Source organism: Rhodnius prolixus, unplaced genomic scaffold (genome assembly GCF_049639745.1).
Source record: "Rhodnius prolixus isolate KJV_2025 unplaced genomic scaffold, Rpr scaffold_4, whole genome shotgun sequence".
NCBI classification, from domain to species: Eukaryota; Metazoa; Arthropoda; class Insecta; order Hemiptera; family Reduviidae; genus Rhodnius; species Rhodnius prolixus.
Window position 1 is genome coordinate 37,942,134 of NW_027411614.1, and position 22,226 is coordinate 37,964,359.

The window sequence follows — 22,226 nt, forward strand, 5'->3', positions numbered from 1 at the left end:
TCAAAATCACCAAACGATCGAAAAAGCCGATAAAAAGCATAACTGAAATTGTTAGTTATAAAAAAAATATTAATAATAATACAAGTAAAATAAGCGATAACCCTCCTTCTTACAGTCTTAGGACTAAGGAGTAGAGATTATTTGACTAAAATTTATTTATGTAAACGTATGTATATTTCTGTTGCAAATAAATCTCTCTATTATTTAGTAAAAATAAATAAATAAGAAGGGATAAATGGAAATTATAAAGGTACAGAAGAATAAAATGTATTGGGCAAATAATAAAAGAAAGGGAGTGGTGGTTAGAGAGAATAATAGCTTAAATTATTTAATTAATTATCAAAATTTAAATTTTTATTGACAGTTAAGTAGCAGAAATAGCTACACAGCTAACCGAAATAAAATAAGTATTACAGATAACACAACAACCAGTTGGATTCGTGGTTGTGTCTGAAGTTCCAGATAACAATAGTGATTTTATCCGACGCAGCATTAATTTTTCCTTTAATTCTGACTCATCAACAGATATTGATTGATCAGTTCGGATTAAATTCCCTCACTAAGATGAAATCAAAATCTCTGCACCAACCTTAATTAATTAATATCTGATGTCTGATGAAAATGAGAAATATGAGATGCCAGAGTTAAAGATACAAGACACAGATAAATCATTATCTCAGTATTATTTGTGTTATTGTTAATATTATTATTGACAAACTATCTATCTCCAAAAAATTAGGCAGGTTGATTGATAATCTATTTCATTAGCTACTAAATATGACAAACTAGAAATATTTTGAAAAACTGTAAGAAAATTAGCCCATCCTGGATAATTAATTTCGTGGGTGTAGTACTCTTTTCGGGAGGGAGTGATGAAGTGAAGCCATCCGCTGGAAGTTTAGAGCTGTTCCCTAAGTTAAGAAAGTTCCTTAACAGGTCAGGCCGCCTTTCTCAGTGACTGACTTCGGTCGCTCCCATATCAGACAGCCTGTTCTTAAAACTTGGGATCTAGGCTATAAGTACGAGCTGGATTACCTTCCTCTGCTGCCTGATTAACCAGAGTATCAGCTCATTCAATCACGTAAACCTCTTAACTTTACTAAGTTGATTCTCATCATACAACTTTTTTCTAGTTTCCATCTAAGCCAAGGGATTCGAAGAATTCTATATTAAATGTATGAGTAGCTTGATCATCAGGTCTGAATTTTTTTCAAATTTAAAGCGCCTCATTATAGAGTCTGTCTTGAAGTAATTGGAGTCGCCGAAGAGATCTTTACAGCTATAATCTGACAAACATTCAAGACATTTCCTAAAAGAGAGTGGTTCTGCTCAGTTGTTTAAACAGTGGCTACTAAGTCAAAACTACCTTACTTACTCAACGACAAACAATCCACGCCATATATTCAAAATCCTTTTTTATTCAAATTTGGCTTTCGTCTTACTCCCATCAATAAATAAACACAGTGGTCACCGCCGCTGGATATTCGTAAAACAGGAAAAGGGCAATTAAAATGCCGCTTTTTTAAATTAATCATTGCCAATAATATGATATTCAAATCAAATTATATAGGTGGCCACATTTTATTCCAGCTCCCTTTATCAGTGACACACCTCAATTACCTAAATAAACGTAAATAAGAATACTATTCCTCTTTATTAACAGAAGAAATGGATAAACCCACGCCTTATCATAGTAAAACAGGCTCTCATAAACATACATGTTGACAGAAACAGTACTTTCTCTTGATTTATATACTTAGGTTGCTAACAAGTCCATTGCTATGATTACTTGACCTTGAGAGTTGCAATTAAAAATTTCTACAATTTTATAACATTCATAGTATGTCCTTTGATTGCGTTACACAGACTTTAACAAAAATATATATTATTTAGAAAACTAATAATAATAATAATGATAAAGACGTGAGAATATTTAGTAAATATTCCCTGCGAGAACGTGTCAGCCAGCACATTCTCTAAAGACGTTAGCGAATTGAATTTGAGCATCTTAGCAGATGATCTCTGGTGGGGAAGGAGTAGATGTTCTAAAGTGAACAAGATCTTCTAATAGGAGTGGTCACACCTAACTCAGATCCAATTCTAGCTAACCATCAGCTAACTAGATTAAAGGAGATGAAGCTGAGTGTGGCTGCGGGCAAAACTTATTGAGGCGAATGTACTTCGATTAATATAGAAGGCAGACATACCACGGAGGGAGAAGAGTATGTCCTTAAATGCAACTAACATTGCTGGGGCTTGTTGTGTTAGCACACAATTTTTATAGCAGAGCACCACAATTTTGGCCAGAAGATACTGCAGAATATAGAATAAAAATAATTGATTGGTGCAGTGCGCACTGGACTCACACCTGTTTAAGTTCTGTTAGCTGACTTCTTAAAGAACACTGTTTGAGACGAGAGAACATAGAATGGAGACGGGAGTGCTCCGAGTGCCAATAAATAAAATAAACAGTTAATAACAGTAGAAAACATTACACAAAATTGTTTGTTTTTTTTCTTTTTTTTTTTTAATGGCAGAATAATGCACTGAAAATCTTATTATTTACGTTGAAACAATTCGACTATTTTAAACTTTTATAATACATACTTCTGAACCCTGAGGCTTTGATAGCACAAAGGAGAAAATTTCGAGAAAATCCGATACGACCGATCCCATAACTTTGTGTTACATGGCGGTTTGAAATAATGATGAAGTCTGTTTCTGGAGTTAACTGAGTGTAGAAGAGAAGTTCTCATTAGCTAAGATGAACATCCAAGAACAACAAACTGTTTTGCATACAATATTATCTATTTAAGATAGGATGGTGGCCAAACTTTGACCGTATTATTCACATGTATTTGTGTGGGTGTGTACCCAGCTGCTATATATACATAATCGGTATATATGTATATAAACTCCTATTTGGTTTTCAGTAGTATTTGTTTCGTACTTGTGTGTTAAGCCAATATTACACAGATGCCGCCCACAATCTGAGGCTGTTTCAATCTCTAACAGACCAGCTGTATTCTCTTGCAGTTAACACTCAAAACAACCTTTCTGAACCATAGTGAAACATTTTCCTTAACACGATGCAGGACACCGGCCGGATCCTATTTCTGGAAACGAAATAAATTTAAACTTAATATAAAAACATCTTTCATTAATATCCCTCACAAACTCGTATACATATATGTATATTATATATTTGAACGTTTATATTTGCGCAATCATCATCGCCGACGTAAAAGCAAGTGCAATCATCTGATAATTTTGAATATAATCAGTAGATAGCACCAGCTTCTTTAACAATTTATTGACATAATTTTTCTTAAAATGTTAGAATTAAAAAGGAGTAGACAAGTCCGTAGGATCCCAGACGATTCCCCAGGCCCCTTGACGATTTATTATACCGACCCCTTGTTGGTCAAGTAGGAGAAACATCCTCTTTTTTTTATATGCCTGTGGTTTATCCCAATCATCATTTTGCGACCAAGAAATAAGTATTTGGATGTTTTTGTAGACGTAGCATGTCTTTGATCGTTTTAGTTAAATCACGTGCAACTAATCGCTTACCCTACTGATTGGGGGGTCTGAGCTTCTTCAGGCAGAATTGTAAGCTAGATTCACTAAAACCGCTTATGCACTCTGAAAATTACTGGGAGCCGCAAATGAGGAGCATAATACATAGACACATAATTGATGGTTGAAACTTCCCTATGTTAAACAAAAAATAAATAAATAAAATATGTACAATAATCTAATTAACCAGATAACTGACCTGTAAAAACCATTCCAGTAAACATAAATTTACTTTTGTATATGTACTTTAATCGCCGGATTCAACTTAAGTCAACATAAATAGCTTTGAAAGAATAAGTTTTAATAATATAAAATACATTAAATATTTTTTACTTGTGTGCTGCCGAAAATGTCGGCGACAACTATTAAAGAGAATTTCAAAACATGCTTCAAAATATTTCTAATTTCAGCAATGTTGCAATAATTACATTGTTGAGGGACTTAATTGCAGCAATATTCAACAAAAGGTCTGGTAAAGTTCATATAGATAAGTAGACAAGTTAATGAAAAATAAATAAGAAAAATATAATTCTAATATACATATACCTTTTTTTATATACAATTAAAACAAGCTCAATTATTCCGATGAATGAGCAACTTTGAGCAAGAAATCTTCCGAATAAGTTATGTACATGTTGTTTACTTAGTGAGTACACAGCACTGTTTATCAAGTATAAACAACATACATAATTAGCCTTTGCATATATTCTCTTCCCTCAAACATGCAGTAAATCAATGTTGACATAATGAACTTTTCACAAGAAATATTACCTATACCACAACTTTAAAATAAATAACTATAAGAAACACAGTTCAATTATTGGTAATCCAGTTTGTGCAATTATAGTGGTTCACTAATTAGTTGGATATAATTATTTAGTAAATATACTGACCCAGTCTTAGCAAAGTTTGTGAAGAAAATAAGGACGGACTCTGCAACTTTATGGTCCTGTGATGTGTAATTCTGAGGAAAGTAGGGATATCCTCCGACCAGAGGCAATCCTAACAGGTAGTTGACATCCTCTCCTCTAACACTGCCCAGTCTCTAAACAAATCAAGTTAACTGTTTTATATTCACTTTAGAAAAAATTATAAATATTTAAATTTGTAAAAAAAAAAAGTTGAGAACAAATTCCACTTCCCAGCGGGTGACGATGTGTGATACACAAGAGTTGATCAATTTGAAAAGCGGTTCACATTGAAATCTAGAGCCAAGGAAGTAGTTACTTCTGTTTCAAGTTAAACTTTCCTTTTAAGTTGGTATGTACTTATATCGTCTAGAATGAAGATTCTTCCTACCAGAACACGGTATTTCAAGAGCCTCACCTTCCCTTTCAAGAACCCCGATAACTGATTAAATTACCATTCATAAGAAATAATTCCTCCAACTTCGTAGTTTTAAATTGTTTAAACCACCGACAGTTAATTTAATTTTACAGTTTTATAAACTAACTTTATAATTATAGTTTATACTATACTTTCATTTTTAAAATAATGTATTTGGTGTTTTTTTTCAGAAACATTTTGTCGAATAAACTTCAATTATACAATAATTACATCTATTTCTTAATTTCAATTTTTCTATACCCTATATTGATGGCGTAGCGTTCTATCAAACTTCTTCAAAGGGGAAATTTAATTCGCCAAAAAATAAATTAATAAATGCAAAATAAAATAAAAAGGCGAAGGTGAAAAATTCAGATACATATGTACATACACTGGGCCAAAAAAGTCTGTGAACACTAACCTAAATTTTATTACTTTTATTATTATCTTATTAGAAACTTCTTTTATTTTCAAATGAAATATACTATTCGATAGAGAGAAACCAGAGTTTTTCATTTTATATTCAATCTTTTATTTTTGTTCAGCAGGAATATCACAATTAAATGTTTAACAAAACAACACCCCAAACGAATGCAAAAAAAGTCTGTGAACAGCTGTATAAATATGTAAAAACATTAAGATAACAAACAGAAAAACGATTGAATAAAGTTTCAAAGTTCTCTATTGTATTGTAGAAACCACTACAGTCAGTTTTGTGAATAAATAATCTAATTAGTACATATTTAACCACTAATATGGAAGTTCCCAGACCAATTCGAGAACTTATTGTGACGTTGCGAAATGAAAGAAAAAGTATTCGAGAAATAGGGAAGATAGTTCAAAAAAACCCTTCAACGGTGCATAATATAATTAAAAAGTACGGAAATGTGATTAGTAGGCCACGCAGTGGACGGCCACCAAAACTTAATTCCTTTCATAAACGGCAAATTCTGAAGTCTGTTCGAGAAGAACCCAGGACAAGCGCTCAAAAAATCAGTCAAGAATTATCAAGTGGTTATGTGTAAGCGTAACACCGCAGACAATTAGAAATAAATTACATGAATACGATTGTTGCGGTCGAGTCCCGAGGAAAAAACCTTTAATCAATAAAATAAATCGTAACCGCCTATTGGATTTCGTGAAAGAATATGTTTCTAAGCCTTCTAGTTTCTGGGAAACCGTAATCTTTTCAGATGAGTCGAAATTCAATGTATGTGGGTCTGATGGACGACAAAAAGTGTGGCGAAAACGAAATGAAGCTATGAAAATGAAAAATATGAAGCCTACTTTTAAGCATGGGGGAGGCAACATTCTGGTGTGGGGTGCATGAGTGCTAAAGGAGTGGGCAAGTTAGATCTAATTAATGGTATGATGGACCAATATGTGTATGTGGATATATTAAGACGCAATTTAAAAGAAAATTCAAAAAAATTAGGGTTGGAGGGAACGTTTGTCTTCCAACAAGACAATGACCCGAAACATACCGCACTAAAAACTCGGGAATGGCTTTTAAATAATACACTCTGGCGCCTAAACACCCCTCCACAATTGCCAGACCTTAACCCAATAGAACATTTGTGGGATGAAATCAGCCGCCAAATAAATAAACGAGGAATAAGAAACCGTGAACAACTAAAAAACGCTATTTTAGAAGAGTGGGATAAAATTCCAACATTGACGACCACAAAATTATTAGGATCGATGAAAGCTCGCTTGTTGGAAGTGATTAGGAACATAGGAGGTCCTACAAGTTTTTAAAATTTATAATTCACGTACAATGTGTGAGAATGATTTATTTCTGCAAAGTGTTCACAGACTTTTTTTGCATTCGTTTGGGGTGTTGTTTTGTTAAACATTTAATTGTGATATTCCTGCTGAACAAAAATAAAAGATTGAATATAAAATGAAAAACTCTGGTTTCTCTCTATCGAATAGTATATTTCATTTGAAAATAAAAGAAGTTTCTAATAAGGTAATAATAAAAGTAATAAAATTTAGGTTAGTGTTCACAGACTTTTTTGGCCCAGTGTATGTTCTAGTACAACTTAACCTATCAATTACAGAATTTATCATGTTTCTTGTAATTAAAAATTGGAGAATGATATTACACGTTAATTAATATTAGTGAAAAAACCGTGCATTATACTAAAGAGAATTTTTAAGGAAAATTAAGTCATCCCTTTGGAAGTTCCAAAAATGAATTTAAATTAAAAAAAAAAGTTCAAATACATGTGAAAGGTCTTTTATCTGTAATGCTGAGCAAATTGCAAAAATTTTCAGTAAACACTAGCAAGCATCCAGTAAATAAAAGTTTTAATTTTTTGGAGGAGGAAAGGGCTTTAAAATCACATTCTAACCAATTTATTTACAATATTTCATAAAATATTTTTTGTATTTAAGATAAATTTAGATGTATTGCAATAAACATGTGACATAACTGACAATTTTTTTTTTTAAATCATATGGGAGTAGCGTGCGTGCCTTCTAACACAGTTGCATTTTCGTTTACTTTTTATTATAAAATAGAGTGAACTACATATTTAGCTAAAATGATTTCGCTGAATCCGGTGCGCATTTTAAAATTGGATGCACAAGAGGAGAAAGGCGAAATGGCTCGTTTATCAAACTTTGCTGGCGCCATCGCTATAGGAGATCTTGTAAAAAGTACAATTGGCCCGAAAGGTATGGATAAAATGTTAGTATCATTCGATCCAAGTCATAAAGGTAGAGTTGTAGTGACTAATGATGGAGCAACCATACTAAGAGCCGTCGGAGTTGACAATCCTGCTGGTAAAATTTTGGTAAACATGGCGATTGGAGTAGACGATGAAGTAGGCGACGGTACTACCTCGGTAACCATTTTAGCGTCTGAATTACTTCGTGAAGCAGAAAGAATGATTGAAAGAAAAATACATCCTCAAACAATTATTACAGGATACAGGTTGGCAACAAAGGTAGCTTTGGACACTTTGGAAAAGAATGCCGTGGATCATAGTGAGAATAAAGAAATATTTCAAGACGTTCTACTGAATGCAGCGGCTACAGCGCTCAGTTCAAAGATATTAAGCTCGGATAAGAAGATGTTCAGCCAATTAGCTGTTAAAGCAGTTTTGAGACTGAAAGGATCTGGCAATATAAACGCTATACATATTATTAAAAAGAAAGGAGGCTGTTTAAGTGACTCATTTCTAGATGAAGGTTTTATATTAGACAAAAAAATTGGTCAATTTCAACCAAAACGGATAAAAAACGCCAAAATACTTATTGCAAACACACCTATGGATACGGACAAAATTAAGATTTTTGGTTCAAGAGTTCGGACAGATTCATCTGCGATGGTTGCAGATGTTGAACAGTGTGAAAAAGAAAAAATGAAAGACAAAGTCACCAAAATACTTAGCCATAAATGTAATGTATTCATTAATCGCCAATTAATATACAATTATCCTGAACAATTATTTGCCGACGCTGGTGTAATGGCTATTGAACACGCGGATTTCGATGGCATTGAACGTTTAGCGTTGGTTACTGGTGGTGAAATAGCATCTACTTTTGATAACCCAGAGTCTATTATTCTTGGAGAGTGTGATTTAATTGAAGAAATTATGATCGGCGAAGATAAACTGTTGAGATTTAGCGGAGTAAAACTAGGAGAAGCTTGCACTATTGTGATCAGAGGGGCGACAGAACAGATAATAGATGAAGCCGAAAGATCTCTACACGATGTCATATGCGTGCTGATCACAATAATCAGAGATAAAAGAATTATTTACGGAGGAGGAGCTGCCGAATTACAAATGTCCACTGCAATATCCGATGCTGCAATTAACATTACTGGTAAAGAATCTGTGGCAATGGAAGCATATTCTAAAGCATTACTAGAGATACCAATGGCGATCTCCGACAATGGTGGCTACGATTCATCCTACATTATTACAGCACTCAGAGCGGCGCATAAAAATGGTGAAAGATCTTGTGGTATTGACATGGTGAATGGAGACATCACAGATATGAATAAGCTCGGAGTATTTGAGTCTTTTGCCATTAAACGACAGATTATATTTTCAGCTACTGAAGCTACTGAAGTTATTTTACGTGTGGATCACATAATGAAGGCCGGTCCCAGGCCTAGAAAAGAAGATCGTCGACCATGTTAATTATTTCAAAATATTTTCTTTTTATCAAATAAAAAGTATGTGAATTTTTCTTTTTGCAAGTATACCTTAATTAAGCTGCCATAGTGTTATTTGTTACTGTATTTTTACAATAAACTGAATATTGAATTTCAAAATATAATTTTAACTTTTATTATAACTTTAACGAAACTGTATAAAAATGAAAATATGTTAATGGAAAAGTAGATGCTTGAGAAATATAAAAAATTTAAAGTAAAATAAACAGACCTACAGATTGCAGAGACGGGAATGAAACAGTAAGAAAAAAACAAAAATAATAAAAACCAACGTCACTAATGCTTCTAAAGAATTGCTGAATTCAATTAGGACACAAAGTACAAGTAAGGTGTAAGAATAAGAATAACAAAATAGTTTTACGGTAGAGGAGGAGCCTGTAGAAGTGAATCATCCTTGTACAATTTTAAATTCCTTTAAATTTTACTCTTTCAGAAATAAATAAAAAAATTTAAAAATATCTTCTGTCCTCATATCTTGAATGAATAAACGATTCATTATCAATAAGTAAACCGGTTCTAACAGTACCAATACTTCACATAATGAATATTATAGTATGTTCGGGAATCATCTTGTAATAATTTTTTTTTGCGTGCAAGTAGTCTGGGCAAATCCTATAACGAAAAAATAATAAAAAATTTATGTAGTATAATTATAAAAAATAAACATTAACTTTGAAAAACAAGAAGTAATTAATTATTTACCAACCATAAAGAATATAATAAAATTAACTTAAAATATTACACTCTAAAAAACTGGGCAAACCCTTTAGATTTCTCTACAGGCAGAAAGCTGTATAAGAGTGGTTAAGAGAGTTATTTTTTGGTTCCCTACTTTTGCATTGGGTTTAAACTGCTCTTGTACTTAAATTATGTTCTTATTGGTACATTCAATTTCACCTTAATTTGTTTAGTGAGTCTCTATTCCAAGTAACATGTTCAGCATCAAGTAACAAAATTCAGCTATCATCAATTTTTTTTTTTTTTTTTTAGGCGGAGCTTAACAACCAAAGTAGGTGACAAAAACGGGGACGAAAACTTATAATTTACAATTAACATTTTTTTAGCAAACAAAAAGTAACCTACTAACTTATCAACGACTAAACCCAAACCAAAGCCACTTTTTTTTATTATTACTAAGTGCTGAATCAGAGCATTATCGATAACTTTATGGAGGAATGAGAATTTGACTTTTCAGGAAGGAACATTTGAGACTTGTATGAAGAATTCTATACAAGAAGAATTTCATTTCTCTTTTGGCTGGAATGTTCCTTAAACAAGTACTGGCCAGCAGGTAAGATTAATGCTCCAATCAGGCAGATAAAAGGGTGTGTTGTACGATTTAAAGAAGAAGAAGAAAAAAAAAAACGAACTGTCAAACTCATTCAACTAAAGAAACAATTTCCGACAAAAAACTCAATGAATCTATAAAAAAAAACGTATTCCGTAAAGCGCTAACGTTGTTTACTTTATATTTCGCTAAATAAAACTGGATGAGTGATTTGGAATAGTTTCATGCTAAATTAACTTTTTATTTTTGCAATAACGGCTTCTGAATATGTATTAATGTAAAATTGTACAAAAATTTAAGGAGAATGTATATACTAGTATCTACCATATATCAGAATAATTCCAGTTATTTACTCCCAATAAAAAGGTTGCCTTTACTTATGTTTCCCTAAAGACCTCTTCATAAATATAAAGTGGCCCGCCCCCATAGCCATTTCTAGCAGTAAACATTTATGTATATGGTTGGCCGATTTTCGCCTCCTCTCTCACTGAAAATGCGTAAAGTTGGGATATGTAAGTAAGAACATAGTATGGTTATTTATTTTACGAGTTACATTCTACATCTTCATTCAAGCTTCTAGCTTGGGTAGGTTAACTATTTACCCTGGAGAGGCCCTCTAATAGTATAATAGTGGTTATTGCTACGTAGGAATGGCTCTGCTCAACAAGTGGTCAAGTTTAGTTAAAATGGTCTTTTAACATCTTTAGTACTTGACAAGTTTAAATAACTTAGAATTAATGGTTGATTTTCTGCTACTAGGTATAAATAATACATCTGACACTTATATGATCTAATTCAGGGAACTGAACACAAAGGTGTTCACTCAAAAATTATTATAAGATTACAAAATGAATCGAAATGTATTACCATTAGTTTGATTAGAAGATATGTTTGACAATTTGAAGGGCGTAAAATGTTTCTCTGCACTCTGCTAGCGCGCAGTAACTGGCAAGCTGATACAAATACCACAGTTTTTGTCATCCCTCTTGATGGGCTATTTCTAAAAAGCGCCCATTAGTTTTTCTATGCCTCACGGACACGGTTATGTGGAATACTAAACATTAAAAACAATATGTACAATTCCTAAATGGGTGGAAAAGGCTCAGAGTGTGTAGTAAACGCAGCAATTGTCTAGTTTATCCCCGAAACCATTTCCTCTGAACCTTCAGGTTGGAGGGACTGGGCGGCCATTCAGCTAAACGATGATGTTGAACCACTGTTGAACGAATTGTTGAAGTCGATAAAAGAAAATAAATTGAAGCAATTTATAAATTGAATAACGGCTAAAGAGGTACAATATTTACAGTGACGCTACAAGAAGAAGTACCAAAAAACTACCTTTAATTTGCCCAGTTCACTAGAAGGATGGCCCTTCAAATTGTTCAAATGGCCGCAATATTTCATTTATTGTCGTTTACCTGAATAGTAACCATGCTTGCGGAAAGAATTACTGAGCCGTTGAAAGAGTGTCCGGAGATTTAGCAATAGTGTTCTGATAAAGAGGTTTCACAAGGTTGAGAGGTTGAGGAACTTCCCCCATAAGGGCAATATACTCGTAGATCATCAGATTTTATAGTTAACTTCCTCCCACTCTACAGCAGGAACTAAATTGAGTTAGAAGAAAATTCCTCAACCGAGGTACTTCCTTATTCAATGGATTTGACCAATTTATCGAAAATGATTCCTAGGCACTTCAGTAAACTTCACAAATAATTACATTTAAATATAGATACATAACTTTTTCTTTTATAATTTTTGTAGAAATATTCCAGGCGGTTCTGTGGAAAGGGTCGGTGGTTTAGGCTACCTGTCCGATTACAATTCATTTTAAAGTGTAGTTACAACAAGTAAAATGTAGGACACAACTAAATGTTACTCAAATGTTCGGAATTTGAAGGAAATTTATTATTTATAATCTTGAGAAGAGAAATTAAAGAAAGTCGTATGATATTACACCATATTTTTTTAGAACCCCTAACGTTTCTCAAATATAAACATACTGTTGCAATCATACACGACTATGTCATGTTTTAAACTTTTTCCGTTGATTTACACTCGGTGTATAAAAAATTAAAAATCGTGTGAGTATATGTAGAGAGAGAGAGAGCTCAATTTCTGGATAATTAAATTTTTGGAAATTTTGATAGAAGTTAATGCACACTTTTTCATAATGCATTTTTAACATCTGTATGGAACTTAATAATTAATTCTTAATTCATTTATGTTACATTTAATATTATTTATGCAGAATGCAAAAAAAAATATTTATTTTATTTCTGTATAATATAGACAGAAGCAATATTTGATGTTGAGTAAAAGCATTATGGTAATAAGGAGAACGACGGGGGATTAGCATAATAGCCTATAGTGAGCATTCCATTGAATTAATTTTGGTGGTAATTTAGTGACATGGTCACATCACGACCACATTCGGTACTATTTTACATTTTGTGCATAGCTTTGGCTACCTAATTATTAAGCAAATAGAATTTACATATGTAACTACTATAAGATTAATGTTTTTGAGTTTTCTCTATGGAAATTATCTTTAAATGTTGGTTAATTTGAGTAAAAACATACTTTTTAAAATAAAAACAGTATACATTTTCAACTTTAGCACAGGTTTTTGGAAATATTATTGTAAGAATAACCCCATATTTTCATTGTTAGTGGCGTAGCTAATATCTTTGTGTTGAAAATCTTTTCGATTATTTTTGAGCAGAAATAAATACTTAACAACAGATGGGGAAAAGATTTAGCAACAACCCGTAAATTGTTTAATAATCCGTTGTACCCCTTAAGGCTCGGATGGAACATTTCCACCTAGATTAAGAAGAGCGTTTTAATTGGATTGGTGGTTGTGGAATGGTAAATAAATCGTTTTACAACCAGTCCGCAACATCACCACACAAAACACCATAGAGCGCCTACATTTATTTATTTATTTTAATATTTGCAGTCAAAAGTAAAAAAACAATAATTTCTAAAGGAAAGTAAAAATAAGTAATTAAAACTCTAATGTCAATGGCATAATCTAATAAAATTAAAATTTGGAATTTTTAAAAATGGAATTAGTTTTAGACCAAATTCTAAAGACAGTTTTATACCTTCAAGAAATTAAAGAAAATAAATATATTCATTCAACTTTCGTTTATTACTAGTGAAAACTAAATTTAAAAACATATGACCCTATTACAAACTTAACTCGAAAGTATGCAAATTAAAACATGATAAGGAACACTCTCAGGATAAGCAATGACGAAGAAGAAAGACAAGGGCAAAACTAAAGAGAAAACAGACCATTCAAATGCAAAGAGTTACCAGTATTTTAGAGACAATGTAGAGGAATTTTGACTTACTTTCATACGACATTTGTTACTGGTCACTAAACTATCTGAAGAGTAGAATGTTTTATGATAAGCAAGTTTTATGACGGATAAAATGTTGGATTATTTTTAGCTTTGCAAAACTATATTTTCAACTTTTGTCACCTTATACACCAACTTATTACTAGTGAAACAAACAATAGTTTTCCCAACTGCAATGATAGTGTAAATTTTAGAAATTATTGCGCACAATTTCGGTAGGCAATAAATAAACTACATTAGCTGTTGTTGTCTATTTATAGATAAACAAAGTACCTGGCAACTCACAGAGCACATTTACTGCCAGGATTAAAGATAAGATCATAAATGATAATAGGATGAGAGTTTGCTGTCAAAGGCAGAGACACATAGTGATAGACGCCGGATTAGGGACTCTCCTTGTCTGCTTTCTAACACATATCAAAGGCCTATTTCCTTTGTTCACTTTGCTATTCAATTTTCTATTAATCCAGAATGAAGACGATGGTACTGAGTATAGACACAGAGCATATTAACACCACTGATTACGTATTCTCAAAGAGAAATGTTTCTGTAAGCCTGAGAATGGATTATGTACTATTAATTGTTTACAGTTCTAGTTTAGTTACAAGGTATTTAAGAATTTTCGGCACATGAATTTTTACTAATATTAAAGAAGGTGATAAATTAACTTTATATGCTTAAACATTTTACTTTTAAAGTTATATTCTCAAACAGATTACTTTTGCGATATTGTGACAGTGAATACTTTTTCAATTTTGAAATTTTGAAACAGGCAATTAACGTTTTGAGGTTTCCTGAGAAACTTAAAAGAGTTAGTTTTAGAAAGCAGTGTTTTGTGGCTAGCATAGAGTCAAAAACAGAAATCTTGAGAAAGTTCAAATATTAGATGGCCCAATGAGCTTTAAGATTGATGCGTCAACCTCAAAGTGACACCTTAAAGAATAGATTTTTCGGTTTTTGGATTTGTCTCGAAAACGAAGTTTTCTTTAAACTTCGAGAACTAATTGTATACATTTAGATCTTTTAAAATTTTTCCAAGAACAATTCATTCAAAAGAGTTATTGTAGGAAGGATGAGAGCAGGCTTTCTTCTCATCTCAGTAAGGGCTCATCACTTTTTAATTGGTAACTTTGTTTTTATAAGGAAACAATGAATAGCGGACATGTCAATTCAAAATTCTTTCTTCTAAGCACTTAAAAAATACTACAGAACGGAAATACTTTTGGAATGAATTATAAAGTCAATACCTTAAAACAAAATATATGTAAGTCGCAAGGTAATAAAAAGTTCCCATATAACAGAAAATTGTAAATTCTTTGCCAACGCTTTATAAAGAAAAAATATCCATCATTTTTATCAAGCCGAGTTAACTAATAAATTGAAACGGAAGAATGATGTATTTAAGGAGCACTGCCTCTACCTGAAAATATTATTCTAGTTCCACTGAATATTGTCAGACACCCGGTATTTAGTATTCAACTATTACTTTATAAATTACTTGATAAAATTTTATCAGCCACAGCTTCCGCGAAATCCCGATCTCACTCTGTGAAGTAGAGAACACTTCCAAACCAGTCAGAATTAAAGTAACGGAATTACAAAACTTCCGGACTCTACCATGCACTTTGAATACTACCTTCTTTTAAACATTTTTTTCAAAATTCATTTTAAAATTATTGATTTCAATTGACATACTATATATTCGATGGTTTTCTCATAAATATGAATTAATGGCTGTTAAAACATTCGGTATTTTATCTAATTGAAACGGAAACAGTGCAATTTAAGGCAATGGTAAAGAAAGAGAAAAGCTCTTGTTTGTAAACAGTGCCAGTTTTATCACAGCTCAATTTGTACCAGAATGGAAAGAAGGTGGTTTGTTTGAATGGTTGAACGTACTTGGTGGAATTATAGTAAAGCGTGGCGTTGAATGGGCACAAATCGCCTACAAGCAGCAGCAGTTACACAATTTAAGTTAGTTACGCACATACCCCCAACATTCAGTATTGTCTGTGGCGGAAGAGTGAAAACGGTCACCCTGGGGTTACTTCCGGTCATTATTGACCTAAATTCCCTTCACGTAATTTCCGTCGTTCTACTACTCCTCCTCCTCCAGCCATACACATAGAATCTTCCATTTACTTCCTACTTCTTCCAATACTAAACTCTAGAACTTATGGTCAAGGGGACTTTCCTTTTTTCAAGAAAATTGGTCATCATTAATAGTTTGGTAATTGGCGAAAACATTCTCTAGTATCTCATAACTGAGTTTTATTCATTATCTTCACTCATTCAAAAAGAATATTGTCGTAATAACCTAGTTATTATTTCGAAAGCTCTCAGGATTAACTCATTTTTAAAAATAAATAGATGCCCAGCTCACTCTCTATTTATTTCTGGAACGAAACCATGGTACCTCCAACGAATCCGACTTGACTGGACACGGAATCGAGATCCTTTTTAACGGGGATTAAAGCAAACAAAAATTCCTGTCAACTCTATTATTCACCTAATTAACCATATATTGTTATTGGAGTAGAGGAGGTCTAATGAGAAACACGAGATCTAGTTATCTCTTAAGAATATAAAAGGAGCGGAGACTTAATGCTAATAACGATAAGAAATAATGCAGCCTCCTATAAGAAAATAAGATCATCCAAACCAGGTAACGGGTATATCATCCAAAAAGTCCGCTCCCAACAGGATGAACAGTTAAAGAAATTCTTTTTTAGAGGTCGCCATTCTTTCCTTGGCACAATATACAATAATAATAGGGAGAAGCAGTGTTGGCGCACTGGCCACCCATGCGCTGATCCCGCTGAGAGTGTTGTCCGGTAGTAGGTTTGTACATTGAACTAAGGTTCCGGACCTAACTTCTTCGACTGTTGACAACAGATGCAAATGCCTATTGCAGTCACTTTGACGAAATAAGAAGAAGAAAAGAAAGAAAGAAAGAAAGAATTAATAACAGCCTTCCTTAAAATCTTGAAATCCATCTAACGGGAGATGCACAAGACAAACTTAAATTCTTAAATCTATAAAATAATGATAACGGATTTAGAAATGAATCCCCAAAAAACAAAAAAAAAGGTGAATAGAACTAAATTTATACATTAGAATAAAGAAAAATTACAAAAAATTATTAATTAAAATTATTAAGAGTTGTATTACATGGGATTCCTAAATATTTTCTACCCTGAGGTGGGCCCAGTTTTAGATTATATTAGTTCTCCAAAACATAGTCGTAAAGTCATAGTGCAGCCTACCAGTTGTAATGATGGTCTGATGGTCTATTAATGGACATTGTACCCAGTATTTATGATAGTAAACAATGCAAGTAATTAACCCCTGACTCCACTTACTAATTCTAGTAGAATGGAAACTCTGTTTAGGTTATTATTATGACGAGCATGGACCGGCTGGCTGTACCATGGCTAGGTAATTCAATTTAATACTCTAGTAGGAAATGATTTAGATAAAGTGAACATTATATGCACAAGCGATCCCCTATTTATAAACACTTAACTAGCTATCAGTAAAACTGTTTTACAAGAACTCTGGAGCATTAAGCACTCTCTTTATAAAGTCTTATTTGTCTTTCGATTCCATTAACATGGTAAAACATACACACATGATTCACGCTTAAGAACTTCACGATGCAATTAATTTAACTGAAGTTACTCTATTGTTTCTTAAGTTATACAGTGACAGAAAAGTTTATCGTATTCTAGACCATTCTCCCTAGGTACGAAAGGCGTGGAAATTAGGCTGACACTTTCCTAGTGTTTCCATAACATAATTATGTTTTCTTTTAAATATGTTCCTGTTAGAAAAAGTGACAATTACATAATTGAAAAACTGTCATTGAATTTTTCTACCCCTAATTATAAATTTTTTAAAAATAAATTTGATTTAAGCTACATTTAATTATCTATTATAACTAGCAATAGTGGATCCCAAGGGAGGAGACCTAAGCATAATGTGCAACTCTTACCACGCCAAATAAGAAAAAGGAACCTCCCCAATAACAATTTACCAGTATCAATAGCATCCACTTAATAACCCTACAATCATAGCAATTCAAATGTGCTGAACTTAAGGCGCCAAGGTAGCCAAGCGGTTAGAGGCGAGACCTGTAAAGCTAATATGTACTGGGTTCGATTCCCGGTTTTCGGCCTTGGATTTTATTTAATGGTTAATAAAAGAAATTTACAGTATAGTATGTATGCTAGTCGCCGCCGTCCACGACACCTAATTTGTAGATGGACGTTAAGCCCGCCTGAAAAAATAGGCAATTACTTTATAGTAATATTTACTTAAAAAAAAAAAACTTTGTCGCGATAATCTAACGTTTTCCCAAACTCATGAGGACCGACCACACTTCCCATTTTGTATATTCAAATGAGTGCCCACTTTGGCGAACCTAATCTGTAACCCTGCATTCTTCCCAAGGATTCGGTATAACAGAACATTCCACCATTTCTTCATCGTAAAATTGCTTAAAGACGGCTATTTTGCACGAGGTCTCAAACCAGAATCCCATTTAATTAATTCGCCCACCCTCTTGATAACTTCTACCTTTGCATTTTTTGGATAGCCACATGAGCTTCGCGTTATTTCTTTATGCAAAGCAATTAAGACTTCCCAATATGGTTACTTACGACTAGGATAAATTAGTCAAAAATATCTTCACCATTTATGATTACTTGCTTTTTGTAAAGTACGGTCTTTCAAATTTAATCGAACACTTTATCGTCGCCATTGGCATAATTCTATAACACGCTAAGAAGAATTAAGCTGATTTCTAGATGCATATTACAAGTATAAAAAGAGTGAGCAGCAACTGAGATGTTAGGAACAGGACAGCTTCAGCATACTAAAAGAAAGCTAGTTCCTAACTGGATATAAATTATGTACACGGAATTAAAAAAAACCTACCATCATGAAATTGTGATGAATTCTTGAAAAACAATATTTGCCTGTACTTGTGGGGAAGTTTAGGTTCCTTTTCCATAATAAAAGAAAGAAATGCGTAAAAATTAAAATTGTTAGAACCGTTTACTGAGCCTCTGGATCAATAGCTTCGCAGGTAGCCAAAACTTGTTATTCGCTTTAGGGATCACCAGCATCACAATTAGTTTCTTTCACGAGTAAATAAATATAAAGTATCACTTTTTTTAAAAGATCAGGTAAGTCGCTAACTTTTCGTATTTGGAGAGAACTGTGCGAAATAAATCGAAAACATTATTCCAGTTTTAAGCTGTTCCCGAAAATTGGTTTAGAAATTCCTTTAAACATAAGCACATTATCTTGACAGTTTTCAGCAATATCTGTTTTAATTTTTATTATTTTAGAGGAAATTGTTTTTCTATCAATTAAAACTCGAAGTTAGTCATATATCCCACCTTTACAGAAAATCATGGTGTATTCGATGCCTACAGAACTTTCTAGAGGGTAGAGAATAAGAAATTTAGGTATAAAGAAAATCCATGAATGATGGAAGAATGACTGAAGAAATCCTAAACTGGGAAGCCGAAGGAAGGCAGACTCAAGGAAAAGTGGATAGGAAAAGCGTCCGAGAGAGCCTCCACGGTTATGGACTGGGAGAAGTGGATATCCGGGATAGATCGAGTTGGAAGCTGAAATTAAAATAAATATTTGGTCGAGGAAAACTCAATATTAAAAACTCTTTTTTTTTTTTTTTTAAAAAAAAAAAAGGTTCTAGGTGGCTAAAAAGAAAAGTGATCAGAAATCTTTAAATTAAATTCAAGAGAAATATGGGTGTTTCTCAAAGTTTGTTGTATATTTATTAGAATTATGAATAATAACATGATCATATTATTCAAACTCCGCACAAATTCACTAATAAATTTCATATGAAGGGAAATTAAATAACGGTAAAAGTTTATAAAAAAAGAAAAATATCTGAATATCACTTTATATTTAATAATTAACAATAAAAATTGGTTTAATCGCACCCGTAAACATTTTAGAGGTATAACGGCATTTAAATTGTTTAATATAAACTTTCCCAATCTAAAATGTGTGAAATTACTTCCTGAAATAACTAATAACATCCAACTTGAAATTATACAATCGCAAACATAAAGGACAAAGTAGGACAAACTAAGAAACCAATTTGAATCGATGATGGATCGGGTTATTTTAGACTTAGTTTTGAACCAATTTAGTATGGAAGTGATGGAGCAAGTTATGAAGTGACCAAAACAAACTTGTCTCATTAAAAGCGTCACATGAGTGCTATGAGAGAAAGGCGGCTAACATGTTCATGATGATTAGTAATAAATTAAGCGAGAGGAACTATTACTCTTTGCTATGTTCACTCCCAATGCAAAAAATTTATTTATTTGTTTTTTTGTAGAAAAAGGTCGCGTGACTACCGACGCTTGATCTTATTGGAATTACAGGAGGTTTAAAATGAGAGAGAGAATGTGGAAAAGGTTTAAAGGAGATTGTAGAGATAAATTATAGTTTAATTTGCATGATAGGATTTGCTTCGTGTGAACTATGAGAATAGTGTAAAATTAACACCAGAGAATGATATAATAAAAAAATAATAAGGAGGTAAGTTTTTGTTATTTCGAAAAGTCTTGTGAAAAATCAAAACTGTGCAATCAATAATTTTTGTAACTCATAAATGAGTGTTAAGTTTAAAAGCACATTTGATACAAGTTGAAAATGAACGAAAGAAACGCGCAATCAGAGTTTTTATGAATGGAGTCCAGGAGTGGAACATACATTGGGTAATCAGCATTAAGTGATCTGGAATTCAAGCTACGAGTTCTTTCTCCTTGGCTCTTGGATTATTTAATATGGTTTTAACATTAGATAATAAGAAACGACCTTCTTAGACAGAGTCTTTATGCTGAAGATGCAATAATCGAACTTCTGTCTGGTGCTTGAAATGGTTTGGAAGACGACATACGTTTCACTAATGCTTTCTCCTTAGAGAGATGATGATGTCTTCTACAATGCTTTGGGCTTTTAGAAAGCGGAATGACCACTGTGGAATCCAATCAGATTGAAATAGAAAATAATTTGGATAAAATGAGGATTAGTTGAAACCAAAAAGGTATAGAATTTCGAATATTCTTTTATGGGATACAGAAGAAGCTGATGGGACGTTAAGAAATTGGTTGATACAACTAATCACATTAAACTTAAATTCGATTTTAAGACCAATTTTTAATACAATTAATTAAGTAAATCATTTTGGGGTTAAAAATCTGAAATCACCTTAACTAAAAAGTACAAAAAAAAAAGAAGAAATAAATCATGTGCATACTAAACCCTCACATATCTAATTTGCAAAAAAGAAAAAATTAACAATTAGTATCTTATTTCTACCTGTGGATAATCACTTTCTTTTGTTTGATAATTGAAGTGATAAAAATAGGTGGGAGCTCCTCTTCTAGAGTGGAGATAAGCGAGCCTCAATAGTGGTGCCACCGTGTGACCATCACTCAACGCCTCCAATGTGGAATCACGAAGGTTAATTGGATGTTGAATTGGTTTCTCCCAGTCTGTGTATTCGTTGCGGACTGTAGAGAATATTTCATTCAAATGATACACATATGCGTTACGAACGTAAGTCCTGTAAAAATAAATACAAACTACCCTATAGGCAAACTTAATAAAACTGGAGGAAAATTTAATAATTAGGTAAATAATGTATATTTGTAGTATGTAATGTTGGTAAAGAGCAGTGAATGTTTGTTGTACAGAACAGGTTGTTAACAAGCAAGAGTACAGAGTGATGATGTTACTAGAGAAGGCTTACCGTCTGTCAAATGCTAATGTAATTTATTTGAACATTTTACAACCAACATTCTAACGACCAACATTCAACTCTTCTATAATTTTATTTATTTATTTTTACTGCCTCATAAACACATCACGTTTCCTACCATCTCCTGAGAGATTAGATTTGCTCCTCTTTTATATTTCAATATAACTTTTTTTATTCTTTGAGTTTAAATTTTATTAAGTTGACTACTGCTAATTTCTTTACACACTACGGTGCACACACAATTAGCCTACAACTTATTTATTTTTATTAAGTACAATATATACATCAATTTTCAACAAACAGGGAAGGTATAAGCTTAGTAACTAGTATCCCGCGGTTGCGTCCTATCCACAGATTATCTGTTTCCAGGACCCTTTACATCTCACTATCCGAGATGGTTCTCTGTAAAATGAAGAGTATACGTTTTAGTGGCAGGCAGAGCACTGATACGGTTCCAGGCGCCAATGAACTAGATCTTTACGCGCCTTAAATTAAAAAAAAAAAAATAACACTTCTTGGATGAGTGTTGAAGTGAAGACATTTAAGGGTTGAAAATGTGGACATCATTGACTTTATACTTCGTAGCACGCATTTTTTTGACTAACATCTATCATCATAGTTTTATCATCATGATTAATCAGTTTAGGGAAAACATAAGTGAGT

General features: G+C 32.8%; 2 protein-coding genes across 9 annotated transcripts in view; one reads left to right on the plus strand and one right to left on the minus strand.

Moving 5' to 3' along the window:
- LOC141455619 (neuroligin-4, X-linked-like) overlaps nt 1-22,226 on the minus strand; it is a 577,612-nt gene that overhangs the window by 79,470 nt on the left and 475,916 nt on the right. For all 8 annotated transcript variants that reach the window (XM_074130804.1, XM_074130808.1, XM_074130802.1 and 5 more), the window contains 2 exons: nt 21,122-21,368; nt 4,473-4,624 (listed from right to left, as the gene is read on the minus strand). In XM_074130804.1, coding sequence (XP_073986905.1) covers nt 4,473-4,624; nt 21,122-21,368 — 399 coding nt within the window. The remainder of the gene's footprint in view (nt 1-4,472; nt 4,625-21,121; nt 21,369-22,226) is intronic.
- On the plus strand, nt 7,358-9,201 carry LOC141455621 (T-complex protein 1 subunit beta-like). Its single transcript, XM_074130816.1, has one exon. It carries the CDS (start codon nt 7,455-7,457, stop codon nt 9,060-9,062), a length of 1,608 nt encoding a protein of 535 aa, XP_073986917.1. The 5' UTR covers nt 7,358-7,454; the 3' UTR covers nt 9,063-9,201.